Raw genomic sequence first — 26,573 nt, forward strand, 5'->3', positions numbered from 1 at the left:
AGTGGGGATTACTGGAAATAATAATGGACTCCCTAATTAAGCGTGCAGTCCCCCGAATCGATCTGGCAAGATAACTAGTCCACAGCCACCTCCGGAGCCAGAGAGGTTCTTTTGAAGGTGTCTGTTGCTTGATTATTAAGGAGTCGGCGAGTCGGCGAGAATGGAGGGAGGGAGGGAGAAACTTTGTGGTTCAGGTTCAACTACGGAGTACAGAGAATTCTATGGCGATAATTGGGGTTTCAGCTCCTCCGGCATGTAAAATAGTGTACTCCGTGCTGCTAGGACTTAGTGCTGTCCACTTAGCAAACGGAAGACTGCCGTTGGTCCCATAGTTAACTACACTTAGGTACGGAGTACCTAGGTACCTTACTGTTGTAGCTGCAAAAACAAACACAGGAACAATCATAAGAAGGTACCATCATGATGGCCACCACACAGACAGATTGAGGGGTAAATTTCTCTCTAGGTAAAATAGAGGCTAAGAAGTCTCCGGAAATACCGGTGTTCATCGTATCTAAAGCCGGGTTACCAATGGGAAGTCTTCCTGGCTGCAGCGGCGTTGGTCTAGTATCCCAATCCTCCTGCTCCGTGGCAAATGTCCGGGTGCCTGTAAAGTGTAAACCCATCAGGGATGATAATGTCTTAACTATCCGTGCAGGGGAGGCTATAGTCGAGTTGATAAGATTTAATATCAAAGAAACATCGGAGACTTTCGCTACCTACAGGAATCTATCTATATCTGGAGAGAATCGGACGCAAGAAGCCTGTGGTGATCTTGGTGCTTGTTCTTCGGATCCGAGCTCTAGTCATCGTGTTTATAGCTCCAGGTTCTATTCAATGTGGGTATTGAACGTTCTCACACTGTCGGATAAATAATATAATACTACGCAAGACCTACGGAGACTCCGTTAGTGTCAGTGGAGGGCGCTTGATGGAAAGTTGGAAACCAGTAATTACTCCGTAGTTGCAGGTGGAACAGGTTGCGTCCGTAGCTGCCCTAGGTCCTAGGATGCCAAACTAAAAAAGAAAAGAAAAGAAAAGAAAAGAAAAGAAAAGAAAAAAGGTGATAAAAAAGGGAAGAAATGGGTCACAGAATGAATTTCCCTAAGAAGGATGTGTGAAAGGCCAGATGTCATCTTTCTTTTATTAGGAGCAGTATTTATATTTGAGGTACTAAGGTACTTACCCTTCTCGAATGCTAACTGGCTGAGAGATGGGATCAAAACTTCAACCCCATCAGACATGCTTAACCCAGCATGGCCATGATCCTACCGAGTATACCTACCTAGGTAGTAGCGTCTCCCGCATTAGCGGTTACGCCAAAAGACAAAAGGTATATATATATATATATATCCTTGGACCTTGGGCCATGCACTTGATTTCTGGAGGGAAATGTCGGATGAGCTTGCCGCACAAGAAATGGCACGATCTGCATCTGAACCATCTATCCCATGGTAAAGAGGAAGTTTAAATCTCGGAATAAGAACCCGTACTATGTACCTAGGTAAGCTTCTGAAGGGTCATATATAGTCCTCCCCCCTCACGTGAGAAGGTCAGCACAAATTTTCGATCCGGAGTGAAGACTGCCGCTTGTAGGTAAAGGTCGAGTAGGGAGTGAAGCATCAGATCAAACCTCTCACGACCTCAAGAGCTTGGAGGAGGTCGCTTAGGGTGGGGGTCTATAGTGATAGTTCGCATTCTGTGTCTCTGATAGTACTCCATAGGCGTTAGAAGGGGTGGGTTTAGTGGCCTGCCTCTCACCATTGTGACAAAGTAGATAGGGGGATATGTGGATAGGTGTCAAGGTGGACAGTGGTCGCCACTACTAAGCGCCGCTAGCGACGAGAATGGGTTTCTCCTAGGAAGATGGTCGTTGGGAGTGTCCGTGGTTGTTATATTGTGGTATGGGGCCGTGGACGACATGGGTCATTTTTGGCTCTTGAGGGGTAACGTCGAATGGGGGATGGATATCCGATATGATAACATCACATTATCCCAGCACTAGTAACTACAATATCATCTTTAAAACAGCCGGTTTAAGCATGGACCCGCGACTTGATCCGACTAGGTATCTCTTGGTACCTTGCATAGTCCGTATGGGGACATGTGCCTGAAAAACCAAACCTTCCGTCCCTAAATGAGATTAGGTATAGGAGCCAGAGTCGGATCTTTGCTTCCTCCGTCCAAGAGCGCGGACCGACCAGAAATCTAGATCCACAGAGCAGAGTTAGCCCGTGAGAAGTAAAGCTAGCATTGTTAGGGCGAGAAGGGAGGGCGGCGGCGGCGGTCCTGTGCGCAGAGACTCCAGAGTCCAGAATCCAAAAAGTCCAGGAGTTCCGTCCGTGCTTCCTTCCAAAGATCCAGATAATTAGTTTACATTCATCCAGGTTGGCCCTCATAAGCCAGAGTATCATCGAATTTACAGGGGAAGATTGAATTAAGTTCAATATAATTGCGAAGTATGTACGATGGAGTACTAAGCATGCATACTAGAGAATGACCTACATATTGATATGCTGTACTCATCCACATACAGAAGGAGATGCATCTGGACGGTCGAATCAGGAATGGAACTGACCTCATCACTCGAGGTACAGAGTAAGTTCCATGATAGAATTTTCTTCTAGGGGGGGGGGGGGGATTTCAATTTCAGGACTCAGGAGGTGCAATTCCTATCTTAATGTTAGGTATGTATAGTACTCTGTACTCTTTATATCTATGTATGGACTATGTACCTCCAAAATTCGGCATCTCACCCTTAGAGAAATACCTGCATCTTCGAGCTACTTCAAGTTTACCTGTCTTTTTCCGCACTCGAATTCTAATTATTAATATACTTGGTAATAGTAATATAATAATCTGGCCATATCAAACGCTCCCCACCTCCCGACTCCGAGGGTTGACTAGTTTTACAGGAATTGAAATCTGCCCACCATAAACACACTTAAACACAGTACTAGGTATCTCCTTTTTTTCGCTCCAATAATGTCCCTCTCATTCGGTCTTTTGGAATTTTAAACTCTCCCAACTTTGCTCCAAAGTTTGGTTCCCGCCCCATTCTATTTATTGCCTGCCATTCGTTGCTGTTACTTTGTTATTCTTCTTCTTCGGATTCCTCCCTACCGAATTCCTCTGCTCTTCTTCAATTCTCTATGTCGTAAGAGGGAGAAACGGAAAAAAAAAAAAAAAAAAAAAAAAAAAAAGGGGGAGGCAGGGAAAAGAAAAAGCCAAAGCAAACCGATTCATCCCAGTTCTAAAAGACAGAGAGAAGCGCATCAACTCCTATTGAACAGATCGAAATTTTTTTCCCATACGAAACTATAACTACTTTTTCTTCCGCAGTTGTTGCTGCAGATCATCATATTTTATAATAATGTATCTCCTCCTCTCCTCCTCCTCCTCTCTTCCCCTCTCTCTCTCTCTCCTGGAAAGGAAGAGGAAAAAAAAAAAGAAAAAAAAAAAACCTCCCCCCCCCCCCCCCACAATCGCTTTATATGGTGTAATTTACCATCACTATGTTGGAGCCATTCCACTAACTCCTAGCTTGGTCCCTCTTTAGCTTGGTTTACCCCCCAGTTCACGTTCTGTTTGTTCCTCGTTGTTCCTCGTTGTTCCTCCCTTTCGGCAGCGTCAACATTCTTGGTCTCTGGTTTTCGCCCTGAAACCCCCTCTAGACTACCGTCGCCATGGGTATCTTTAAGCGTAAAGACTCCAAGAACTCGATCCCGGGGGAGAAGGATGACCGTGAGTCATTTGTCTCCGTCAATAGCGCTCGAACTTCGAATGCGTCCTTGAAGTCCCCTGGGTATAAAGGAAGCGGGCTGCCTTCTTCCATCCCGGAGTTGGCCATCGCCAATCCGCCGGATCCAGCTCTGGACCCTGCGGCCTACTTGCGAAGCATTCATGCGGTTCGACAGCGATGCCAAATCATTCTTAGGAGGGCGAAGAGAAATCAGCTGAAGCACTTCGATGTTGATATGAGCAAGTTTGGCGAAACGGCTTCGTATATCGTGTCCATTATCAAGGTAAGCTGACCGGATTTGCCCCTCTCATCATGTGATAAGGACCGTCGTGGGTCTTTTCCTTCCTTTTTCTTTCTTTTTTTACTCTTTGGCTCTCGTTGACTTACTCTTTCTTGAACCTCCTGCGAAAAGAGAGACTACGCTCCCGACTATTCATCTATTCCTCCTCATGGCCGCTGGCAACATTTTGACGTGGGGGGAAGACCCCGTATTAACCAGTTGCTTCAATCTTGGCCTAGCACCATTGATGCGCAGGAGCGAACCCGCCGACTGATCGACCTCTTTGTGGTCTCGGTTCTCCTCGATGCTGGTGCAGGGACTACCTGGTCCTACAAGTCCAAGGAATCCGGCAAGATTTATTCGCGAAGCGAAGGATTAGCTGTGGCGACGCTGGAAATGTTCAAGAGCGGATTGTTCAGTAGCGACCCCACAGAACCCTGCCAGGTAGATGGTGCTGGACTGAAGAAGATCACAGTCCACGTGTTGGCCAAGGGCTTCCAGCATTCGGACAGCAACCAACTCCCTGGTATTGAAGGGCGCGCGGGGCTTCTGATCAGGTTATCGGATGCACTGAATAACCAAGAGTTCTTCGGGGTAGACGCCAGACCAGGAAACATGCTCGGTATGATGGTGCAGATACAGGAACCTCAAACTTTGTGCTGACCCTTTACTCCTGTTAGACTATCTCCTTTCGCACCCATCAACACTCGCCTCGTCCGTTCCCATTGTCTCAATCACAACTCTCTGGGCCGTGCTCACAGATGGTTTCGCTTCCATCTGGCCCCGCTCCCGAACGCAGATCGATGGGCTCTCGATTGGAGACGCCTGGCCGTGTTCTGACTTGCCTGCTTCTCCGCCCGCGCAGCCTTGGGAGAATATCGTTCCCTTTCATAAGCTTACTCAGTGGCTCTGTTACTCGATTATGGTTCCGATGTCGCGACTGATGAAGATTCATGTTGCTGGCAGTGAACTGCTCACTGGACTTCCCGAATACCGCAACGGCGGTCTCCTGATTGACCTTGGATTGCTGACCCTGAAGGAGATCGATCTGGAGCGGGGACTGGCAGCTTACAGGGAGAACGCTCAGATTCGGGGCCAGCCTAGCGTGGAAGTGGTTCCTTTGTTTTCTGCGGCGGACGATGTAGTGGTGGAGTGGCGGGCAGTGACCGTTGGATTCCTGGACGACCTCTTGGATGAGGTCAACGGGCAGCTAGGACTGCTAGGCGCTGATCAACTCACGCTCTCCCAGATGCTTGAAGCGGGTACTTGGAAGGTGAATACTCCGTGCTTCCCAGTCCTTTCGCACCAATGTTCTTGTCTTAACGATAATACGCAGGGTGGCCGTGAAATTGCCGAAGTCTCCAGACCAAATACAAAAGAGCCTCCGATTATGATACGCTCCGATGGCACCGTGATCTGATTTTTTCGCATATCCCTTCGAATTTCCTGTTTAGATACCAGAAACCACCAGCTTCATGTTTTGTCGAAATCGCTGGGGGTAGACTTTACGAAGTTTAATGACTATGCCTATAATGCCTTATATTCTCCTTTCTACACTTCATCGCTGTCCTTTATCCACCCTATTATATATATTTCTCTTGAAAGACTCATTTACCAGAGAAGCCGGGGGGGATGATTCTATTCTTGTATACATTTTGGAAAAGGAACTGGGGAGGGAAGGACGGGGTATTGACTGTCAAGAGTTAGCTTCATACCAAGGACAGAAAGACAGCAAAGGCAAACTACATATTACAAATGCATAAAAACTCATGTTGATCTCTATATGATCGATGCTACCAAGACTTGGTCTGACGTCTATATATACAGTATAGTTATACAGTATAGTTATACAGTATAGTTATACCTAAGGTAGAGAGATAGAGAGGGAACACGTGACTCTATCGGAACATAGTTGGTCCGGCGATGTGACGATATGACGAGGCTGGTCCAGTGATCACCTTCCGACCTGGAATTCCAATTCAAGCTTCACAGTGTCTTCTTTCTCCATAGTCTCCCTGTTGTTGTCATTGAAGTTCGTTTATTTCTCACTCTCCCAATGGCCGTATGGGTCATCGAATGCTGAACCCTAGGACTCTCCCATAGCGGCAACTGCGGGGTATCGGTTGAACATAAGGGATCTTTCCAATTTGAGCGATCGCCATGGATGTCCGCAAAAAGAAGAGAAAGGTCCTCTTGATGGGGAAGAGTGGATCGGGGAAGTCATCTATGCGGTCGATCATATTCAGCAATTATGTTGCTAAGGATGTACGGCGATTGGGGGCTACAATTGACGTCGAACATAGCCATGTCAAATTCATGGGAAACTTGACGTTGAATCTCTGGGATTGCGGAGGGTGAGCCCGTCGTCCACCTCGTCTTCCACCAAGTTTGGTGTAACTAATTCTCTCTGTCTAAAAGGCAAGATGCCTTCATGGAAACCTATCTTGCATCACAACGTGGGAACATCTTCTCAGATGTCGCAGTGTTAATCTACGTCTTTGATATCGAATCCCGTGAAGTCGAGCGCGATCTCGATACATACTCCGCCGTCATCGCCGCTCTAAAAGAATACAGCCCCAACGCATACGTCTTCTGTCTCGTACACAAGCTTGATCTCATCCAAGCTGAGCACCGCCAACGGATCTACGACGAACGCTCCGCCCTGATTCGCAGCCGCACCGAGCACTTCATAATCGACACCTTTGGGAGTAGTATCTGGGACCAATCTCTCTATAAAGCGTGGGCTGGGATCGTTCACAAACTCATTCCGAACCTCACCGTCATCGAACGGTTCCTGCAGGCCTTCTCCAAGCGTATCGACGCCGAGGAAGTCATCCTCTTCGAGCGCTCGACGTTCCTCACTGTGACCTCCGTCTCGTCCGAGATTGGCGATATGAACCCTATTTATGACCGTCATGAACGACTATCCAACATCATGAAGGCCTTCAAGCACTGCGCTGCCCGCAACACACACACCACCCCAGCCTCGGCCGGGTTTGTCGTGATGCATACCAAAACCCTGCAGTTTAATGTCTTCCTCGGCCGCTTCACAGATAACACTTACATCTTTGTTGTCGTGCCCCCCGGGGAGGCTGCTTACAATTGCGCCGTGCTCAACACCATGCTAGCCCGAGAAGGGTTCTACAAGGCGGCGGGCACTAACCACGGCGACGGTTTCCCTCTCCCAGCACCAGAGACGCCAGACGGTGAACTACACAGTAACTCTACCAACAGCTAAAACTTCCTCCCCCCCCCCCCTCTGTCCCTCCCAAAACCCCCCGATTCGCAAGGGCCATTTTAAAAGGAGAATTTCCCTTCTCATCCATATTTGGTATATGAGGCGTTGTTACTCTGGTTGTCCAAATAGCAAGCTCTAGTCTGCCTCCCGCGCCGCCACCATCACCATCTATTCCACACTAAACTTTACCTATCCTATACCCTCTACACTCTACGACTTTACTAAACCAGTTCGGTTTAGTTTAGTACCTTTTTGAGATACCCAGCCTCCGATAATCCCAGCCCATGGGCAATTTTGTATTCTTACTACACCACCACCACCACTGGCGCTAGAATAGGTATGATAGAAATCCAAATAGCTAGCTAGCTACCTTGCCTTGCCTGGCATGAGTTACTTCAGTTGTCTTGTCTTGTCTTGTCTTGTCTCGTCGATTTAATGAAGAGTCAAGACTATAAACATGATACATACGGTATCACTTAAATCCCCAATAAATATTTACAGATCTATCTATATATATATATATATTTAATCAGGAAGATTTCGACCCAGCAAGATATCTATTGCAACTATCAAGTAAAATAAAAGATAAAAAAAAAAAGAAAAAAAGAAAAAAAAAAAAAAAAGAAACGCTTTACATCATTGTACATCTGGCATGCGGACGGCAATATCGCCTGATTGCGTAATGTATCGGACCCATGGGAGGGAGGGGTATTGTAACTATCCGTATACAATTAGCACATACACACATATAATATGTATAGATTCACGCATTTTTTTTTTTTTGGAGGAAAGGGAAAGGGAGGAAAAAGTACCTTGGGTTCCGTAATCTTCAAGTACCGCACCTGAATGCCACTGGTAGTGAAATAAGGAATCTCAAATTTGACATTAATTGGCCGCTTTGCTTTTCCTTGCATGGTGCCGCCCATACTGCCGCCAAAGCCTCCGGTCATACCGCCGCCGTGCTCGTCGTCGCCCTTGACGGAGGGGAGACCCAGTTCGGCGCGCATGAGGAATTCCTTGCCGCCGCCGAACTGCTTGATTTTCCACACGATGGCGGATTTCTCGGGGGCGTAGTGGACGGTTCCGATGTTGGTGCGGAAACGCGGGGAGTCTGCGTCGTCGGGGACGGGGACGAGGATTTCGACGTTGTTTGCGGTGCTGCGGCGTTTGAATTGTGCTTTGGCCTGGGGTCATACGAAAATATGGGGGGTCAGTGGAGAGACAAACGGGGGGGGTGGGGAAAAAAAAAAAATGGAAGGAAGAGGAGTCAAATCACCTTCAACATGTACTCCATTCGAGAACCGGAATGGGATTCCACCAGACACTCAACCCAGATCAGGGGCTTAACTTGCGTGTTCAACCGGTAGCTCATCAGTTCGAACTCTCCGTCCGGCGGAATAAAGCTGATGGTGCGGTCGTTTTCGAACCGAGACAGCCGCACACACTGGTGGAACTTGACGTCCTCCATCTCGACTGCCTTCCCCCGTGTGGCGCGTCCGGTGGTCTCGAACATGACTTTGTCGTTTAGACCTAGACGCAGCTCCGGCATTCCACTCAGGTAGCACTTCATCTTGATCGCGCCGAGGATCTCGGACCGTAGCACGTTGCCAGACGCGGATACGAGGAGATTCAAAGACTCGACCACGTCCAGGAAGACTTCGTTCTTGCGGTAGCGGATGCCTTCGCTTCGCCAGGAGACGGCGTTGGTGACTGCAATGGGTGGGCGAGCTTGGACCTCGAGTTTGTGTGATTCTTGTGTGATATACCTGAGTAGGAAATTATTAGGACGGGGGGTTTTCTATGAATCAAGGTGGCGAGGGCGGCATACTCTTGTAAGATCTTGGTCTCTGTTGTTTGAGGGTAGCCAAAGTCCATCATCTCGTCGAGCAGTTCGTAAATGATGACGAAGTTATCGCGGATACTTTCCTCCTCCAGCACCTTGAAGTATTCCGTAAAGACCTCCACGATCTTGTGGAGGAAGAGGAGAATTTCCGTGGCATTGGTGTTTTTCTTCGTCAAGGCGAGGATATAGAGGTTACTGTGACGGATGTAGAGGTACTAAAGGGGGACACATATCCCAAGGTCAGCAGATGAATAACATGTATATATGTATATATATATATATATATATATATAGCATATGGATTGTGTTTTGTTGTGCCGTCCCATTTCATCTAGTCGTATGAATACAAGTTGAGCAGATGCGATGCGGGTTGCGGGGGAGCAGCGGGGGAGGGAGAGGCGCGACAATGAATGGCTCAGTTGGCAACGGTAAAAAACATACATTGATTCCTTCATGGGAGAAACACGGAGGTACGGCGGAGCTTTCTTCTTCGGCGTCACTGAGGAGGATAGGGAATTTCTCGACGGCGGACATGGGGATGTCTCCGCGATAGTTTCGGGCCAGAAGGGTCTAAGAGGAGGAGGTCAAGTCAGCACGAGGTCAGTGGCTCCGATGGAATTGAGACGATATCCCCAGTCCCAATCGAGGAGAGAGACGTACCTTGCCCTTCAAATCGAGAAAGAAAATGGCCGACGCCATCACGTAGGACGGGGGGAAGCAGTCAAGGAAGGATAGTCAAGTGTTAAAGAAGCCTGGAGCTCTTGGACGAGGTGCAACGGGAGAGGCCAACGAAACCACTAGTCGGGGGCGGAGAGAAGATGAGCCCAACCAGCGGGATGTGAACCAGTGATATCGTCAGATAGAATCTAATATATAGTTATATACATCAAGATAGAACTAGCTTAGAACCAGTGTTATTATAATCGGAATAGAACAGAACTACAATCCCAGCAGACAAAATAAAAATGACCTCGAGAAAATCGACAACAGCAAGAATCGAACCCCCGAACTCTAGTTAGCTACCTAATACAGTTAGTTCAATCCGTGTGATTAGTAAGCATCCACTACCTCTTCTGGCCTAGCTATATTAGGTTTAGCGCCATCCCCACCACCGAATATAACTTCAAATTTTTTTTTTCCAGCGACGTCCCTTTTCCTTTTCTTCTTTTCTTCTTTGTACCATACGCTCCCATTAGACAGTGCAAGCTAGTATAATTACATTTTCTGTGATTCCAATGACCATCAGACATTCTGTCCGATTTGGCTGTTGGGTTTCTATTGCTGCTTTGCGATACAGAGGTGCGAAGACTATGCATCGTATGAGGGTTCCATAAGAGCTGGCCGGGTATTTTGCACTGTTACTCGGGCGGTGTCAGAGGAACCGTACATTCTTTAATTCAATATCTTCTTTTCAGTATCCAGAGAGAGAGAGAGAACTGAAGAGATGGTATTTGCCGTCAAATATATCACAAGCCGTAGTTAAAAATACACACGAGAAATATCTTCCCTCCCCTGCCAACAGATACAGAGAAAATATCCAACGAAAAGGGAAACAAAAAAAAAAAAAATTAACGCCTGGAAAATGCTCCTGCGGCTATTTTCATACTCTCACACAGCACCGCCCCTTAAGCCGTCACCTTGAATCCCAAGGGTGCCAATATCCGCTCTTGTGCCACCTTGTTGGCCACTTGTCCGCCTTTCTCCAGAGAAATGGCACCGATCACGGCGTACATGGTATGCGCGAGGACGAGCTCGACACCGGAGGCTGGGAGGTTGTCGGGCTGGTCAGGTTCGTTAGCATGGGCCGGCCGCCGAGACTTAAGAGAGAAGAAAATAAACCGAGATTTCTCACCTTTCGAGGGCTCCATCTCAACACCGTCTGTAATTCATATTTCTCAGCAAGCTCGGCAAGCTTCATCTTGCTTGTGAGGAAATTCCGCGTGTTCGTGGAGAGATTGCCCAGTCCATCCAGCGCAGGGTGGGCGAAAGGCTCTCGACCAAAGACATCAGCGACCACAGCAGTTCCAGGGCTCTGTGCCAGAGCAAGGGAAGCCTGTAGCTGAACGATGCGTTTTCCTATTCGCAGCCGGGATTTGTCAGTTCCATTCAAAAAAAAAAAAAATAAAACTAAGAAACATAATTCCAGGAGAAAATAGTTCAAAAAAAAAAAAAAAAAAAAACACACACCGAGAAAAGCCAATCGATCATTGAATCCTCTCCTCCCCTGGTCGAAACTCTTATGCGTAACTGTAAGCCACTTGACCTCATCCGAAAGAACCTTGTCGCCGTCTTCGCCCAGCATGCGAATATAGAACTGGTCGAGCACCTTGGGGTCGGAGTTCACAGGGAACTCGCGTCTCTTGGAGTTCAGGCGTAGACTAAAGGGGGCCTTCGCGCGAGGAGGAGTGTATGACCATCGTGGCTTATCTGAGTACTCCGCTGGGGGGGTCTGCTGTTGCTCGGAGGGTGTCGACAAGTTGCGGCGGAAGAGAGGAGCGGCGGCGCCGGCGAGGCGTGTTGTTGGAGTTGCGGCGGAAGTGAGAGAGCGGCATGCGGAACAGGAGGAGGTGGTGGTCCTGACCACTCGAATGGGGAGTAATGAAGCCATGGGATCTAGGGAGTGTAGGAGAAACTGGATCTGATCTTGTTTTTTTTTTTTTTTTCACCAGCGGCCGCGGGCGATGTGAATCCAAGACGGGTCTTGGAAAGAATTCAAGAGGTTCGGGGCTAGTCCTGTTTGGGTATAGTCGGGGTATGTACCTCTACTTTTAGCTCCTGCTAACAATACCAGCGGGTTCTTGTACCTTGTACCTACAGAGTACCTGGATTTGTGCTTGGATATGTACTCATGATACAATTTAATTAAATAGGGTCCAAGGTCAATAGTGATTCATGGTTCAGATATAGCCCAGAGTTAGAATACTATGGTTGAAAAAAGACGAGGGTGATGAGGGCGTACGTTCTATGTGTATCTATGGACATACTCTGTACACAGCCACTGGTACTTTATAGAAAGAGAAATAGATAGGGAAATATCAATCCTTTAGTGTGAATGGACGGGAAGAATAGATCATGCTATGCTAGCATACACTTGGGGGAAACAATCTATCTAGCCAAATGAGATAATTCCTGATATATGCATGTAGACTACTACATACAATCCACACCGCAACCTCGAGGGTTGAAACTTGAAAGAACCAGGGGGAAAAGAAGAGGCCTGTCATTTAGTTCACTAACTCTGCCCGCATGTGTGTCACACCAGGCGTTAGCCAGACCTCCGCACCGCAACATCAAGCGAGCAGAAGCCACATCACATATCCCATGATTTCGGACCCCCAGCTTCCCCATGGGAAAATATTCCTTGTTTCACTTTCAGCACTGGAGGGGTTGTCCTTTTCTGCTCTTCTTTACTTAGATAGGTCTTGTTTTACCCACTCAGCTGGATTGGCGGCGACAGGACCAGGGGTAAACATCCTTCTGCACACTTCCAGTGCCCCGACACATGTGATGCCGGGTAACATCCGTACGGCCGTCTAGACACAGAGTTCTAGAAGGCAGTTCTCCTGAAAGACCTGAAGTAACAGCCGGCTAGGCATCTATTGCCGCTTTCTGGTTACGCAGAGAACTGTGCCACAAGGCGGTTGAAATCTGTTCAGGGGAAAGAAAACGAAGCTGAGTAGGATTCACTAGCAGATCCGAGGAGAATAAGGGTGAACACGTCGATTTCTCCATTCCTAGAAATACCTGGAGTTTTCTCCACAGTTGCTGCTGGCCAAGATATGAAATTTCCTATGCTGGGAGCCTAGGTCATGGAACCCTGCTGCATAGCAAAGCAAGATCCCAACCGCCTCCGCATTGACTGAACAGGGATTCTATACCGCAATGCACGGAAAGTCGAGCCGACGGATTTCCAGAGCACCCTGTTTCCCGAACTATCTATAACTTTCACACATCTTCCTCGGCTGCGGGTAGCCCCCCAGTCGCTAATAATTCAGGGAACAAATCGCTTGATAGCCATCAAAGATGATTCGACTTTGAACGGGATATGGCTCTCCAGAGCCAAAGCAGGGCTAGAGGGTTCTACCGTCTGTGTGACCCGCACATAACATGTACATACCTATCACAGGACTGTCCACGTGTTCGTATCGTTTGAACTAGACTTTCTGGCATTGCTCTGAGCGTTTCGTAGAAACACTGGTGTTGCGTGAAAGGCTCCGGGTGTACTTTTTCGAACCTGTAGTATTTATTTATTTTTTTATCAGCGGCACTTCCAAATTCAAGAGGAATGAGAATTCTGCTTTTCCTTTGCCGCGTCTAGTTGAAGCAAACTTGCCTTGTAGGAAATGGGCCTAGAACGCAAGCCAGCGCAGAGAATTCGGCTGCGACAGCATGTTACCCTAGAGTTGTGGCGTGTTGGAGTATATACGTCAGCTTTTGAGGGAGTGATTAGACATCTATGCTGGGTTTAGGCCTAAGGCACAGTACTTGTGCACTTAGTTCCAGGTATGGCCATCATCGAACACCCTTGATATATGAGCAATATTTATATCGAACTTAACCTGCAAGACCACGCACAGCGCAAACTCAGGCCAGTCAAAACACACAGGTGATGAATGACAGGCAAGCCGAAGAAGTGCCCATTTCAGTATTGTCTTTGGGGAATATAAAATGACATTAAACAGCTCCAGTTGGCTGGCCCACCTCCAGATAAAAGCCGTGATCTGACCAAACGTGTAAATTCTTCAGGGAGTCTTTCCTGCAGCAAACCGGAAAGTCCTCTATACTCTGGTCGTACTGTATAGAAATATGCAGGGTTGGGTAACCAGTGCGTCGCAAGGGAATGGTCCGTCCGCGCCAAAGGCAAATAGCGCAGGACTTCCAGGGCAAAATTTCTATACTGTTGAAAATTTTGCCTTGTGTATATAGTGGGAGACGATCCGCTGCAAGCACGCCGTCTAACATCCCAAACAACTAGCCTCCCGTCGGGCCCTTGCAGAAGGAGCCAAAAACAACTTCAAGATCTGATGCTATCTGGAAAGATCGACTGAAAGAGGGTCATATTCCACGCGGTCCCTTCCCGTAGGCTGTAGTTCTGGCGGTGTGCAGCTTGTTCAATTGCAGCAATCATTTGGAGGCAGCAAGGCACTGAGCGCTAAGGTTCTTAAACGCCGAGTTAGCCTGGACACAGAGAGAAGAGGGGGGGGGGGGGGATATTCATCTCACAGATATTCAACGTGAATAAAACAAAGAAGAAAGTTCCTCTCACTCCTCAAGCTGCTTTGGAATAATAAAGCCAACCCCCCTCTTACTGGTCCTGTTGTTGTTGAAATTCGCCGATGCTATAGGGACATACCTCAGTTCCAGGTCTCATAAGAATCCGGTGTTGAAACTGAACAAGATAATGACTTGTATTATGCACCACCTCGGTTCTAGCATGGCCACGGAGCACAACCAGACTCTGTGCATCAACCAGGATATTGCGACGACCGATTCCTCCGTACAAGACCCACCTTCACCCAGGCCATTTCCTCCTAATCCCCCACCGAGTCCCGCTTGAAGTCATTGCGTATCGCTTGAGGTACGTTGGGAGACCAGTGTGGTAGATACAGCTATAGGTAAAGTCGAGGTTGTGGTTGCTTGAGTCGGACGCTGATCAAAAGTATAGACGACCGGAAGCAAATGTGACGGCCGCTTAGAGGGCAATAATAACGAGCGAAGCGTGATAAGAGAAACGGTACGGCTCGATGACGGATTTATTGGGGCCAAACAGCCGAAAATTGGAAGGACCTCATAGAATGGGTTGAGAATAATTTTAGAATATCGACGGGCCTGAAAGACTGCAAAATTAGAGGATGGTAGGATGGAGGGTTCGCTATGATTTCTGAATCTGAGTCTTCATCAGTAATAAACTGCAATTCAAAATCTATTTCAAAAGTCCACTTCAGACACCAGGTATCTTGCGCGTGCCGTACCTACCGGGAAGGCATTAGGATAACATGCATTAATGTTAGGAATCCATTACTGTAGTATCTCATCAACAAGATTCCTTTTTGTCTTGATCTCATCTTCAGGCTGTGGGTGTTTCTATTCTTCTAGATTCCCTCTAACATGGATTTGTTAGGGTTGGACAACAGGAGCAGGCGATTTCCAAGACATGAAAGAGTTTCATTCAAAATTCAGTCCTTAATCGAACAGTATAAAATATGTTGCAAGATGAATGAATTTTTTTTCTAAAAAAAAAGGGGGCAAAAACTTATAGGTATGTCACAGAAAAATCACAGAAAAGCAAGCAAAAGAGCGCTAATGGTGCTCAAGCCCACCACAGTCCAGCCAGTCTGGATAACCGTCTTGTTGTTGATGCCCTTGCCAAAATCCCAGGACAAGTGTCGCAGACCGTTCATGCAGTGGTAGGTGAAGGGGAAAGCAACGAGACCCTTAACAGCGACCTTAGCGGCGACAGGAAGAGCACCGAAGGCGGCAGCCAGAGTGGCAGACTCAAGGTGCCAGCCGAACAAGGGAGCAGCAAGGTAGGCAGTGGCGAAGAGGTAGAGAGGACCGGAAAGTACCAGGCCGGTAATACGGTGGGCACCACTGGCCATCCAGGTGATCTGAGGGCGGTAGATGGAAAGGTGGGGAGAAACGGGACGGTTCAGGCGCTGCTGGGCAAGAAGCTTGGTAGGATCAGAGGTGCTGGCACTGGAGGCAGTGTATCTGATTGTCCCTGTTAGCATCCGGGCGTTCTGGTATCCCAAATATTGTTCGAATATCCTGTGGCACGAGAGCATTCAATGCATGACGTAGCGAGGTGTGTGTGCGAGGGGACACAATCGAGGGAAATTTGTCGGCAGCTGGATCAAGAAACCGCGAGGCACAACTCACCTCGTCTGAATGTTCCTTCCAATGGCAACAGCGGCAGGGGAGGCGGCGTTCATAAGAGACCAGCGCATAGCATAGGGCTGCTGGACGGCGACTGGAAGGAGTTAGACGGGCTCAATTCAGCAAAGTCATGGAATAGGAAGCACATACGCCGTCGCAGCGACTGCTGAGCGACCTTCTGAGAAATCATAGTTGATATGCTGGATACAGAGCAACAATGGAGAGGCTGAATCCAAACAAGAGAGTTAGTTGACTGTCGTCGTCCAGGAAGAGAGTTAGTTACCTTGAATTGAATTCCCGGCCCTCTCGCAACGGCTCGGAATCACGGGACGGAGAACCTCGGGTTCAGTTCTAGTCACGGGACTGCGAATATTCCACGAAATTGGGCCAATCACAACGCTCCTATTACCCAGTCGGAAGATTCTTCTTCCATTCCACCAACGCCCACTTCTTCCGCTCGGTTTTTTAATCTTCGTCTTTCTTCTCTTTCTCTTTTTCTCTTTTTCTCCAAGGGTCTCAGCCCACGTTGTCTACCAGTACACCTGGGATGATTTTAACGTGCCTGGCGGGGTCTCACTGGTTTCGGCATTCTGTCGCGACCGCAGAGGTCAACGAGACACCTGAGAAGGAGAATTTCGTCCCGTCGTTAATCGCCCATTTCTTTCTTTCCATGAAAGGAAAGGGTTTCATATCAGGGTTACATCTCACTGTAAAGTCTGTAGTCTAAGTAATCTCTACTCTTTAACTGCCAGGTGCTATCTTGCAGGAGCCGGGTCTGGTGCTATAAATCTGGACGAGGTGTCTTTGGGTCACAGCTATTGGCAATCGAGACAACACGAATACTGGCCCAGACAAATGCTGCTGGCTGGTGCCGAGCAGCTCGTCCCCCGCTATACCACCTAAGTTTGTGACCAGTTGCCCATTCGGGACAAAACCCTCTTATGGTATATTTTGGACAACTCTTGGCCGCGTAATCACTATTGATGCTATGGAGTACCTTGGTATTAAATTCAAAGCTATGGGTTATAAACAGAAAGATATCATGCTTGCTTCTTGAGATGGGTAATCCTGGTTCTCGTCGCTCATTGGCCATGTCATAAGCATCTACACCGTGCCGTTAAGTCGGTTTGCAGTCGCAAGCATAAGCTTGATTAGCTTATCCTGCATATCGCAGAAGATATTAATAGCCTAATACGTGTGAGAGGTATGTCCTAGATCGTAGGATAAAAAAAATCAGCAGCATCAGATCGACGTACCTGCGTGAGTTTCTCCTCGCTCGATCCACGTTCAGATCGCGTAAATCCGATGCGATACACCGACTCCCTGCCTACATACGATATCGCCTTAGGAGATGGCGCTTGTAATGCGGAGTCAAACAATGACTCAACGTTGGGAGCAGAGTCAGGTTGGGAAAGCTGCTGTAGTAGACCAGGAGCAATGGTGATATGCTGGACACCTGCAAGCGCAAAGATTTCCTTTGTAGACGTCAAACTAGCCGGGAGAACCTGCGTCTTTGCGCCGATGGACTCGTAGTATCTCTGGATGGAAACACAGAGTGGCAAGAGCTTGTTTGGATCCTCGAACCTACTCTCTTGTTAACGTGGGTTGGGGAGAGACAAGGGAATAAAAGCACCTTTACCCTGGCTCAAAATGGACTCGCAGTTGGTTAACGTAAGGCGCGACGTAGGTGCACCCGACTTCTGCTGCAATGGCAGCTTGTATGAAGGTAAACAGTGTTGTTGCTAGGGTGCGTACTCCTGCGGCTTCAAGGGTTCGACAGGCCATCAAGCCTTCCCAAGTGCTTGGGATCTTGATACAGATGCGAGTGGTGTCGAAATTGGGATCCAGATGCTGGAATAGCTGAACAATTCCTGGATGGAAGAAAAGCAGTTAGCCAGGAAAGTCTGTATGTGGCAGCGATATTTAGGGCATGACTAGGGGTCACTTACTCAATGCATTGGCAACTGTCTTCTCAGTTGAGTAAGATTGATAAGGGTCGGTCTGGATGTGGACATATCCTCGAATGTGGGGTGCAATCTTGAGTGCTAATTTAACCATCTGTGGCCTTTGTTACTCTAGATTCGGAGCTTAAAGGTTCGAAATTAGGAAATAAACACACCGCAATTTCTGTGGCTAGTCCAGGGACACTGCTGCCCGAGAAACGATGAGACAATGCCTTTGCTGCTACGACAGAGGACTCGACTAAAGCTGCATTCTCAGGTTTGGATAGCTCTCCGTATGCGATGGCCTTATTCATTAGATACGCTCATCCTTAACCACCGAAAAGAGATTCACATACCTGATTAGAGGTACAGTCCTGGAAGGGACCAAGAGTTTTGGCAACTGGGGGTCGAATTCTCAGTTTCCTTTGTATGAGAGTTGTTGGTGGGGGAAGCACCTTGCTCATCCATTGTATCGCAATCCACGACAGTCCTAGCACGGAGAGCATCAAGGCCAGTTTGAGATGCAGCCATTATGATAGATAATGATTAAATGAGGGCTGGAGGTGATGCTGGAGGTGATGCTGGAGGTGACGGTGGAGGTGACGGTGGAGGAAGGAGGGGGAGAAAGGTTAGGTAGTAACTAGTAGCTTGGTAGATGTACGAAGCAATAGTTATTCAGGCAAAAGACTTTCCCTCGCGCTCTTGCTGACATGATATGGTGTTCACCATTTAACCGCTTTTTCCTCCATCCAAGTCATCTGGTTGTTATCGCGGAGAAGAGTAGATGAGGTCAAAGTTAGTTACGGTCTACGAGTCTAGACAGCTTTTTAAGGATTAAATTAGACACTTTACAATGGATTTTTCATTTCCCCAGATCCAGCCTTGCTTTCCCTTTAAATTCAAGCCTAGAGAGACTAATAATCTTATCTCGGACTAAAATCCGTCTAAGTTCGGCCTGCTGGTTTCAAGAGTTCTACACTGCACTCGTAGTAGAATGGGGAACTTGTGAGAAACAGCTAATACATTTTAATTAGAGCCCGACGGTTGAGAGCAACATTAAGAGAACTGGTCAGAGAAGAAGTGAAACGAGGAAGATAGGCGGACTCGATGCTCAGTTGCAGCAATGCAGAGTACTCCAGAATCCCGAGTACGATATCCGTCGTATTCATTCCCTTAACTACTGATTGATAGTTAACCAACCGCGTTTACTGATTTCAATTTACCTATAAATGGGCCCATAATATACGGAGTACGTAGTCCTGTTCTATTTCCGGCCAATCTAGGCGCAGCAGTGATCATTTCGGATATGTATAGGGAGCAAAATGAGCTGGGGGAAATTGGTGCCTAGATACTGAGAGAATGACTGTCAAAAAGAAAGAAAGACAGAAAGGATATTGTGGAGTGAGTCATCGGGAGAAAATGGAAGTCGCTGGTTATTATCATGATTATTATGTTGGTGTCAATCAGCGCATCTCGGCTTCTCTCTGCCGGTTCAGTACTTGAAGACTCTCCCTCTCCCTCTCTCTTTCCACCTACGTACTATTATAAAATAACGTCAAGAAGAATCATTGGCTTTCAGACAGAACCTCAGGTCCCCCAAAGGAAAAAACAACCAGTCACTGTGATTTGTTTTCAATTCACTTACATATTTCCATTCTCCGCTCCTTGTCCAGGCTCCAATACTCCCCCCCCCCTCTCTAGAGCAGATAATGGGCCAGTTCAGCCATCTCTCAACGGCTAAGAAGAACACTCTGTCCTTAGGCGCAAAACTAACGGTTCCGGAATTTTAATTTGATTATTATTGATGCCACCCTGAGATATTTTACCCCTGACTCTTCATTATTTATCCTTTTTCGAACTAGGACTTAGCGAAGCTTGTTGGAGGTTATTTCGTTCGGGGGGATGCCGCTGACGCAGCCCCTGTGGTGCAGGGTCCATCCAACACCAGCAACATCAGCTTCAGGCCTCCGTAGTTCCATCGTTCGAGGACGATCCTGGCTGATTCGTCCCCCGCTTGCGCGTTCTTCAGCCCAGTCTCGTGTCTTGCGAACAACCGCCAACGCGTTCTTTCGTTCAAGATCTTCCCCATCACCAACTACTTATCCCCCGCTCACCTCCTGCTCCGCCAATGCCCGGGCCCGAACTAGCCCGCTATTACTACCTGTATTGACCACATCAACAACATCGTCTGCCGTTAGCACCACCCTCCCGTTCATGGCAATGCAGACCAGAGACCACGGTGGCCACGGTGGCCATCATCACCATCACCATCACCACCATGGAAATGTCTACCTCACCTCCCCGAACACCCACGACGCCGGCGTGCGGATCACACGCATTGGCTTGATCGCGAATCTCGCCATGGCGATTGGAAAGTTTATCGGTGGCTATGTTTTCCATTCGCAGGCCTTGATTGCAGACGCTTACCATGCTCTGACGGATTTGATCTCGGATTTTCTGACTCTTGGCACTGTCGCGTGGTCGCTCAAGCCGCCCAGTGAGCGGTTTCCAAACGGCTACGGGAAAATTGAGAGCATTGGGGCACTGGGAGTGAGCGGGCTTTTACTTTGCGGTGGAGTATTTATGGGCTTAAATTCGGGGCAGGTTCTCCTGAACCAGTTCTTCCCCGAGGCGGCTGAGGCGATTTCTCACCTAGAGTTGGGACACGGCCACTCCCACAGCCATGGAGTTGATGTTCTTGGTCCTAGCATTCACGCTGCTTGGCTTGCGGCGGGCTCTATTGTTATCAAGGAGTGGCTTTACCATGCCAGTATGTATTCCTCTCCTTTTTTTCAGCCCCGTTGGTTCGAAGAATCCAAGCTAATCTATACGCCTACAACTTACAGCAATGAAAGTGGCGAATGAGCGCAAGTCGTCCGTCCTAGCTTCCAACGCCATCCACCACCGTATCGACTCCCTTACCAGTATCGTCGCCCTGTTTACAATTGGCGGAAGTTACCTATTTCAGGACGCCTCCTGGCTGGATCCTGTGGGCGGACTGCTCATCTCGCTGATGGTGATCAAGGCCGGGTTGGGAAATACTCGAACGTCGCTTTTAGAATTAGCCGATACCACGGTCGACGACGACATCAAGTCCGCCGTACAAAAGGCCGCCGCAAAGGCACTTGGAAACGTTAACGACGGCGGCGCTGTCAAGGTTCGGGACGTGCAGGGAATGAAATCGGGTCAGAACTACCTGATGGATGTTGAGCTAGCTGTGCCGGGGGTGTGGTCGATCCAACGGTCCCGGGAGATCGAAGAGAAAGTTCGAGCAGCCATTGGGATGGGCGTTCGCGGGGTCAAGCGAGTCAAAGTTCGTTTCATTCCCCTTGAGCACGAGGAGTTGAACTTTTCGGAAGAATTCATTGCGCCGGAAGTTATCAGCCAAGCGAAACCCGAGCCAGAACAGAATGGTGATATTGCAGAGAACAACACACACTCTCTTGAGCAGGAGCATGAGCATGAGAATACTGCTCGTAAACGGCGTTAGATGCATCATTCAAGAAAAAAGGGGGCAATTGTTGGTTGGAAATTTCCGTCACTTGGTTTTTTCTACTTTTCTTCTGTTTATATAAGCGTTGGCTAGATTTTTTTTTTTTCCTTTCCTTTTACTACTTGTTTCACCCCAGGAATGGTATGTTTTATATATCATTTTTTTTTGCTTTGGGTCACATTTAACCCCACATTTTTCCTTTGGAAGACCATGATACCCCGGCTTGGCAGGGATTGATTGGAAGGAAGCTCTCAATACAACGGAACTAGTATCCAGACAGTGGGATGAAGCCAATCCCGACTTGGGAAACAAATCTTGACGCTGAAAGAAACAAAAGTGTCCAGTCGAAAACTATGAAAACAGAGAAAGGGGGGACGGACACCAACTTTCTTATCGTTTGGTGGAAGGGACAATTGGGGGTCAGAAGGGAACCAAGGGATCATTGGATTGAGATTGAGATTTGGAAAAATAGATTATATTACTATCTGATCTTATAGAAGCATGCATGCACCTAACTTTGGAGGAAGCAGTGTACTGATAACTCCGTATGTTTTGGTTTCGGCTGTTCCGGCTTGGAATATCTTTCTTCCATCCTGGCCTTGATTATAAGTCCAACCGCTCCTCTCCTGCCCTCACCTCACCTCACCTCACCTCACCTTTCCTTGCCTTGCCTTGCCTTGCCTTGTTTCGATCTAACCCTCGCTCATTGATCAGGATGTCCTCCCCTAATCTAACGTCGTCCGAATTAATAGCGCTATGCGATACCACAAGGAGGAGTTTTTCTGATAATTTTATCCCTTTCACTAACCTACAATTGGAAAAAGTCCAGAAAAGTTCGACCTTGGTGAGATCAAACCGGCATTCAATAGGCAAGAATGCACCCAAGCTGCGTGCACACACTGTCCTGAGTGAATTATGGACTCATTGTCCAGAGGGCTTCATTCTCTGTGCATTATCAACATACCAATCGCGGCTTGGCACGTTGAAATCGACCGATTTTCTTCGCGATATGATGGAATGGTGGCAAGGGGTGGAGCACCCGGGAGGATTGTCAGCGGTATTGGTACACTATGCGAACATCCTACCAGGGAATAATCAAGGTATGTAGCTCCGTTTGGGATTTCATATTCTAAATTAAATCTAAGATGGCCCCAAAGGAGTCCTGTCATACCGTGCCCCCTTGAAGGAAGAAGACCTGATCAATTTCCTTGGGAATTATGAGGGGAAACACCGGTCGTTAACCATCAACGTACCTGACGACTATGGCAAGATGCCGGTGATCGAACTATCTCGAGAGATGTGTCAGGCCCTGATCAGATTTGCCATGGAAAGGACGAAGGAAAGGATGAAGGCACCACCACCACCGGCTCACGGCTGAGGATAGACATACAGCACCGTAGGCCGCCCGTACAGCATACATGTCTGACCAGTAGAAATATGTGCCAGCTTATATCCCGTTTCGCCGCGACCAGTATAAACGATGTCTGGTTTCTTGCCGCCGCCGGTTATTTGCGCATATCCAACACCACTCCCCTTGTCCACCACCACCGCACACACCGCCGGAGCATCTGCATACTTGAAGTCGTCTTCGCCGGTAGTTTCGTCGGGAGCGATCTGAACCTTTTCATACCCTGATAACTTGACTTAGTTAGTAAATGAACTTGTGTATTCCCGGACCAGGGCCAATAATAGTTACTAGCATCATCGCATTATCCCGCAGCCTTCTCTTATCCTCGTCACTCCGAGACGCGCTCATTTGTGCCCGCTGGTAAAAGCCAGCCTCGACGTGAGGAGTGGATAGATTAGACATAAAAGAAAGGCTTTCTCTTTTTTTTTTTAACAAGAAGCTCTGAAGTTAGAACTTCTACTGGGTAGGTTATGTATTGGATTCCTGCACAGACCCGAGAAAAGGAACTCGCCTGGCTGATACGCGAAGGGAATAAGGGGGGGGGGTTAATTCAGAATGGAAGAATTTATGCTTAACCAGCAGTTTACTTCAAATGAGTAGGAAAGATGTCGAGATCTTTGATGCCCAAGAGGGCGTTTTTTTTTTTTTTTTCTTTTCGAAGAGAGCGGGACAAGGTGTCATTCCGAGAGTTCGGATTAATTCTTCGACCGTCTTCACCTGTTGGTCTGGGGATGTGATGGCGTCGAGATTGGATTGACAAATGTATACGACCACGAATAGACGAATTCTAGTCTTAGAGAATATATGTTGGAATTCAATAACCCCGTACTAATTAGCAGAATGTCCGTGGGGAGGAAGCTCGGTTGATTTCATTTCCCCCAGTCGATGAATCTAGACTGTCTTTGATATTAACCGGGTAATTTTCCGGTGGGTGTTATTATCATGATTTTGATTGTATAGTATAGACTTGAGATGGATTATATTAGATTATAAGGCAAAAATGAAGAATCAATCAGCAGAATTTCATTGTCATGGGTAATGGGTAATGGGGTAGTCTACTCTGATGCTATAAAACTCTCTCTCTCTCTCTCCTCCCATTCTGCTGGAGAGTCAGTCCTCCATTCTACTTTTCTCCTCCCGGAATTTTCTCTGGTCCTTGATAAAGAATCCTCTTTCCTCTCTCCTCTCGACCTTTATTGAATTAATTCCCCCTACCCAAGGTACACTCCAATTCCTTATCTACCGATAATCTACACTGGAGCTCCGTCGACGTCATTTCTTCCTCACTGCTCTCTGATAAACAATACGAAAAGAAAAGAAAAGAAAAGAAAAGAAAAGAAAAGAAAATGCTCTCCCAACCCCCCCTATACATCGGATTCGACCTCTCCACCCAACAACTCAAAGGTATCGTCGTCAATTCCGAGCTGAAAGTCGTCTACGTCTCCAAATTCGACTTCGACGCCGACTCGCACGGCTTTGGAATCAAAAAGGGCGTCCTCACCCACGAAGCCGAACATGAGGTTTTCGCTCCTGTCGCGATGTGGCTGCAGGCCCTGGATGCCGTGCTGGCCGATCTCCGCAGGCAGGGGCTGGATTTTGGCCGCGTCAGGGGCATCAGTGGTGCCGGGCAGCAGCATGGAAGTGTTTACTGGGGGAAGGATGCCGAGAGGTTGCTCGGCGGATTGGATGCGGGGAGGACGCTGGAGGAGCAGTTAGACGGGGCATTCTCGCACCCGTATAGTCCCAATTGGCAGGATGCGAGTACACAGAGGGAGTGTGATGAGTTTGATGCGTTTTTGGGTGGCACGGAGGAGTTGGCGCTTGCGACGGGGAGCAAGGCGCATCATGTGAGTTTTCTTTTTTTTTTTTTTTTGTATATATATATATATATATATGTTTTTAGGGTTGGGGTTGGAGCTAACAGGTGCTGTCTGGCTACTGTAGAGATTCACAGGTCCTCAGATTCTGCGGTTCCAGAGAAAATATCCTGATATCTATAGAAAGACCACGAGGATCTCGCTCGTGTCCTCGTTTCTGGCCTCGTTGTTCCTGGGCCATATTGCTCCCTTTGATATTTCGGACGTGTGCGGGATGAACCTGTGGAATATCAAGAAGGGTGCGTATGATGAAGAGCTGTTGAAGCTGTGCGCGGGCTCTTCTGGAGTCGAGGACCTGAAACATAAGCTGGGCGAGGTGCCTGAGGATGGTGGCTTCCACCTGGGCAAGGTTGACCCATACTACGTCCAGCGGTATGGATTTAGCCCCGATTGTACGGTCATCCCTGCAACAGGCGACAACCCAGCGACGATCTTGGCCTTGCCGCTGCGGCCGTCCGACGCCATGGTCTCCCTGGGTACCTCGACTACGTTCCTGATGTCCACGCCGAGCTACAAGCCAGATCCGGCTACTCACTTCTTCAACCACCCCACCACCCCCGGTCTATACATGTTCATGCTCTGCTACAAGAACGGCGGCCTGGCCCGCGAACTGGTCCGTGATGCGATCAACGAGAAATTCGGCGACAACGACCTCCCGCAGCCCTGGACAAACTTCGACAAGGTCGCGCTTCAGACTGCGCCCATGGGCCAGCGCACGGAGTCGTCGGACCCCATGAAGATGGGCCTATTCTTCCCTCGCCCCGAGATCGTCCCGAACCTGCGCTCGGGACAGTGGCGCTTCAACTATAACCCCGCGGATGGCAGCCTGCATGAGACCAACGACGGCTGGGATAAGCCGCTAGACGAAGCGCGCGCGATTGTCGAGAGCCAGCTCCTCTCACTTCGTCTCCGATCCCGCGGCCTCACCCAGAGCCCGGCCCAGGGCATCCCTGCACAACCCCGCCGAGTCTACCTCGTGGGCGGCGGATCCAAAAACAAGGCCATCGCGAAAATCGCAGGCGAGATTCTCGGCGGCAGCGATGGCGTGTATAAGCTGGAGATTGGCGATAATGCGTGTGCCCTGGGGGCCGCGTACAAGGCTGTCTGGGCGATTGAGCGGAGTGAGGGACAGACGTTCGAAGACCTCATCGGTCAACGATGGCGCGAGGAAGACTTTATTGAAAAGATTGCGGACGGCTATCAAAAGGGGATTTTCGAACAGTACGGCAGGGCCGTGGAGGGATTCGAAAAGATGGAATTGCAAGTGTTGAAGCAGGAGGCGGAGCGAAATGCTTGAACTTGTAATTTGACCACACACGATGATTCAAACCTATAGTTAGTTATATATCTCTGATGCCCATAATCAATTGATGTATCAAGTAGAATTAGTTACCCAACTATCAGGACTCTAAGAACCACTTGTAGTTAATCAAATGCATCTAGAATCCCACACCTATTAGTGAGACGCCGCCACCGGCTCGTGAGACACGGGTGGACGCGTTGCGTCTCAACACTAAACAACCGCCTGAATATGAAGGTCTGATTCATCTAATCTAGCAACGAAGTTGCACTAAACACAACACTAACATAGGAAATGCGAATGTTCATGTCAACTCCCAGGTGCCATGAAGCCTGACCTTGCGGCCAAGTATATGACAAAAGACGGGGAATCCGACATTTTTTGTGCTTTATCGAGGGCAAACGAGCCTTTCCAGGCGAGAATTTCCAATACCCCAAGCGTTGAAACACAAGCTGTCGGTTATTGGAACGAATACTTCGACTCCGATCGGTCAAGGGCAACTGAATTCGTGTATGCTGGCAACGCTTGTTGGCGTTCATCTACGGTTATGGATTTACCGTAAAGGGGAAACAA

General features: G+C 48.3%; 11 protein-coding genes across 11 annotated transcripts; 6 read left to right on the forward strand and 5 right to left on the reverse strand.

Moving 5' to 3' along the window:
* Positions 1 to 526: 526 nt before the first annotated feature.
* P175DRAFT_0504541 (uncharacterized protein) lies at positions 527 to 1,280 on the forward strand. Its single transcript, XM_040897897.1, has 3 exons — positions 527 to 894; positions 958 to 1,136; positions 1,187 to 1,280. The coding sequence occupies exon 1, from the start codon at positions 532 to 534 to the stop codon at positions 874 to 876; it is 345 nt and encodes a 114-aa protein (XP_040749180.1). The 5' UTR covers positions 527 to 531; the 3' UTR covers positions 877 to 894; positions 958 to 1,136; positions 1,187 to 1,280.
* A 2,159-nt stretch (positions 1,281 to 3,439) lies between these two features.
* P175DRAFT_0504542 (URC4/urg3 family protein) lies at positions 3,440 to 5,471 on the forward strand. The gene is made up of 3 exons (XM_040897898.1): positions 3,440 to 4,025; positions 4,155 to 4,644; positions 4,703 to 5,471. The coding sequence occupies exons 1-3, from the start codon at positions 3,687 to 3,689 to the stop codon at positions 5,440 to 5,442; spliced, it is 1,569 nt and encodes a 522-aa protein (XP_040749181.1). The 5' UTR covers positions 3,440 to 3,686; the 3' UTR covers positions 5,443 to 5,471.
* Positions 5,472 to 6,009: 538 nt separating this feature from the next.
* Positions 6,010 to 7,650, forward strand: P175DRAFT_0504543 (Rag GTPase GTR1). Its single transcript, XM_040897899.1, has 2 exons — positions 6,010 to 6,376; positions 6,441 to 7,650. The coding sequence occupies exons 1-2, from the start codon at positions 6,183 to 6,185 to the stop codon at positions 7,258 to 7,260; spliced, it is 1,014 nt and encodes a 337-aa protein (XP_040749182.1). The 5' UTR covers positions 6,010 to 6,182; the 3' UTR covers positions 7,261 to 7,650.
* A 203-nt stretch (positions 7,651 to 7,853) lies between these two features.
* Positions 7,854 to 9,864, reverse strand: P175DRAFT_0465949 (AP-1 complex subunit mu). The gene is made up of 6 exons (XM_040894890.1): positions 9,764 to 9,864; positions 9,545 to 9,673; positions 9,089 to 9,318; positions 8,537 to 9,026; positions 8,073 to 8,444; positions 7,854 to 7,977 (listed from the first exon to the last, which is right to left on the reverse strand). Exons 1-6 carry the CDS (start codon positions 9,800 to 9,802, stop codon positions 7,897 to 7,899), a joined length of 1,341 nt encoding a protein of 446 aa, XP_040749183.1. The 5' UTR covers positions 9,803 to 9,864; the 3' UTR covers positions 7,854 to 7,896.
* Positions 9,865 to 10,489: 625 nt separating this feature from the next.
* Positions 10,490 to 11,744, reverse strand: P175DRAFT_0504544 (mitochondrial 54S ribosomal protein mL57). The gene is made up of 3 exons (XM_040897900.1): positions 11,291 to 11,744; positions 10,956 to 11,179; positions 10,490 to 10,884 (listed from the first exon to the last, which is right to left on the reverse strand). Exons 1-3 carry the CDS (start codon positions 11,709 to 11,711, stop codon positions 10,729 to 10,731), a joined length of 801 nt encoding a protein of 266 aa, XP_040749184.1. The 5' UTR covers positions 11,712 to 11,744; the 3' UTR covers positions 10,490 to 10,728.
* A 3,634-nt stretch (positions 11,745 to 15,378) lies between these two features.
* Positions 15,379 to 16,178, reverse strand: P175DRAFT_0518951 (succinate dehydrogenase cytochrome b560 subunit; the record flags this gene model as incomplete). The annotated part of the gene is made up of 3 exons (XM_040899078.1): positions 16,130 to 16,178; positions 15,983 to 16,073; positions 15,379 to 15,814 (listed from the first exon to the last, which is right to left on the reverse strand). Exons 1-3 carry the CDS (start codon positions 16,167 to 16,169, stop codon positions 15,379 to 15,381), a joined length of 567 nt encoding a protein of 188 aa, XP_040749185.1. The 5' UTR covers positions 16,170 to 16,178.
* Positions 16,179 to 17,083: 905 nt separating this feature from the next.
* P175DRAFT_0512011 (transaldolase family protein) lies at positions 17,084 to 18,453 on the reverse strand (the record flags this gene model as incomplete). The annotated part of the gene is made up of 7 exons (XM_040898631.1): positions 17,084 to 17,167; positions 17,236 to 17,563; positions 17,619 to 17,850; positions 17,929 to 18,037; positions 18,099 to 18,227; positions 18,279 to 18,322; positions 18,378 to 18,453. The coding sequence occupies 7 exons, from the start codon at positions 18,451 to 18,453 to the stop codon at positions 17,084 to 17,086; spliced, it is 1,002 nt and encodes a 333-aa protein (XP_040749186.1).
* A 1,683-nt stretch (positions 18,454 to 20,136) lies between these two features.
* P175DRAFT_0495973 (cation diffusion facilitator family transporter) lies at positions 20,137 to 21,412 on the forward strand (the record flags this gene model as incomplete). The annotated part of the gene is made up of 2 exons (XM_040896102.1): positions 20,137 to 20,692; positions 20,769 to 21,412. 2 exons carry the CDS (start codon positions 20,137 to 20,139, stop codon positions 21,410 to 21,412), a joined length of 1,200 nt encoding a protein of 399 aa, XP_040749187.1.
* Positions 21,413 to 21,625: 213 nt separating this feature from the next.
* Positions 21,626 to 22,687, forward strand: P175DRAFT_0378321 (uncharacterized protein). Its single transcript, XM_040892962.1, has one exon. It carries the CDS (start codon positions 21,963 to 21,965, stop codon positions 22,521 to 22,523), a length of 561 nt encoding a protein of 186 aa, XP_040749188.1. The 5' UTR covers positions 21,626 to 21,962; the 3' UTR covers positions 22,524 to 22,687.
* Positions 22,688 to 22,783: 96 nt separating this feature from the next.
* P175DRAFT_0560490 (uncharacterized protein) lies at positions 22,784 to 23,549 on the reverse strand (the record flags this gene model as incomplete). Its single annotated transcript, XM_040900986.1, has 3 exons — positions 23,317 to 23,549; positions 23,112 to 23,241; positions 22,784 to 23,053 (listed from the first exon to the last, which is right to left on the reverse strand). Exons 2-3 carry the CDS (start codon positions 23,223 to 23,225, stop codon positions 22,784 to 22,786), a joined length of 384 nt encoding a protein of 127 aa, XP_040749189.1. The 5' UTR covers positions 23,226 to 23,241; positions 23,317 to 23,549.
* A 388-nt stretch (positions 23,550 to 23,937) lies between these two features.
* P175DRAFT_0486484 (xylulokinase) lies at positions 23,938 to 26,090 on the forward strand. The gene is made up of 2 exons (XM_040895629.1): positions 23,938 to 24,670; positions 24,768 to 26,090. The coding sequence occupies exons 1-2, from the start codon at positions 24,170 to 24,172 to the stop codon at positions 25,995 to 25,997; spliced, it is 1,731 nt and encodes a 576-aa protein (XP_040749190.1). The 5' UTR covers positions 23,938 to 24,169; the 3' UTR covers positions 25,998 to 26,090.
* Positions 26,091 to 26,573: the final 483 nt, after the last annotated feature.

The sequence above is a fragment of the Aspergillus ochraceoroseus genome, assembly GCF_002846915.1.
Source record: "Aspergillus ochraceoroseus IBT 24754 chromosome Unknown P175scaffold_9, whole genome shotgun sequence".
Classification (NCBI taxonomy): domain Eukaryota; kingdom Fungi; phylum Ascomycota; class Eurotiomycetes; order Eurotiales; family Aspergillaceae; genus Aspergillus; species Aspergillus ochraceoroseus.

Coding starts and splice junctions, on each gene's coding strand:
- P175DRAFT_0378321 (XM_040892962.1), top strand. CDS start 21,963: ATGTTTTGGTTTCGGCTGTTCCGGCTTGGAATATCTTTCTTCCATCCT.
- P175DRAFT_0465949 (XM_040894890.1), bottom strand. CDS start 9,802: ATGGCGTCGGCCATTTTCTTTCTCGATTTGAAGGGCAAG. Junction 8,445..8,536: donor GAATGGAGTACATGTTGAAG/GTGATTTGACTC, acceptor GTATGACCCCAG/GCCAAAGCACAATTCAAACG. Junction 7,978..8,072: donor TGAAGATTACGGAACCCAAG/GTACTTTTTCCT, acceptor GTATACGGATAG/TTACAATACCCCTCCCTCCC.
- P175DRAFT_0504544 (XM_040897900.1), bottom strand. CDS start 11,711: ATGGCTTCATTACTCCCCATTCGAGTGGTCAGGACCACCACCTCCTCC. Junction 11,180..11,290: donor TGATCGATTGGCTTTTCTCG/GTGTGTGTTTTT, acceptor GGCTGCGAATAG/GAAAACGCATCGTTCAGCTA. Junction 10,885..10,955: donor TGAGATGGAGCCCTCGAAAG/GTGAGAAATCTC, acceptor GAACCTGACCAG/CCCGACAACCTCCCAGCCTC.
- P175DRAFT_0504543 (XM_040897899.1), top strand. CDS start 6,183: ATGGATGTCCGCAAAAAGAAGAGAAAGGTCCTCTTGATGGGGAAGAGT. Junction 6,377..6,440: donor AATCTCTGGGATTGCGGAGG/GTGAGCCCGTCG, acceptor TCTGTCTAAAAG/GCAAGATGCCTTCATGGAAA.
- P175DRAFT_0504542 (XM_040897898.1), top strand. CDS start 3,687: ATGGGTATCTTTAAGCGTAAAGACTCCAAGAACTCGATCCCGGGGGAG. Junction 4,026..4,154: donor ATATCGTGTCCATTATCAAG/GTAAGCTGACCG, acceptor TCCTGCGAAAAG/AGAGACTACGCTCCCGACTA. Junction 4,645..4,702: donor CAGACCAGGAAACATGCTCG/GTATGATGGTGC, acceptor TACTCCTGTTAG/ACTATCTCCTTTCGCACCCA.
- P175DRAFT_0504541 (XM_040897897.1), top strand. CDS start 532: ATGGGAAGTCTTCCTGGCTGCAGCGGCGTTGGTCTAGTATCCCAATCC.
- P175DRAFT_0486484 (XM_040895629.1), top strand. CDS start 24,170: ATGCTCTCCCAACCCCCCCTATACATCGGATTCGACCTCTCCACCCAA. Junction 24,671..24,767: donor CGGGGAGCAAGGCGCATCAT/GTGAGTTTTCTT, acceptor TGGCTACTGTAG/AGATTCACAGGTCCTCAGAT.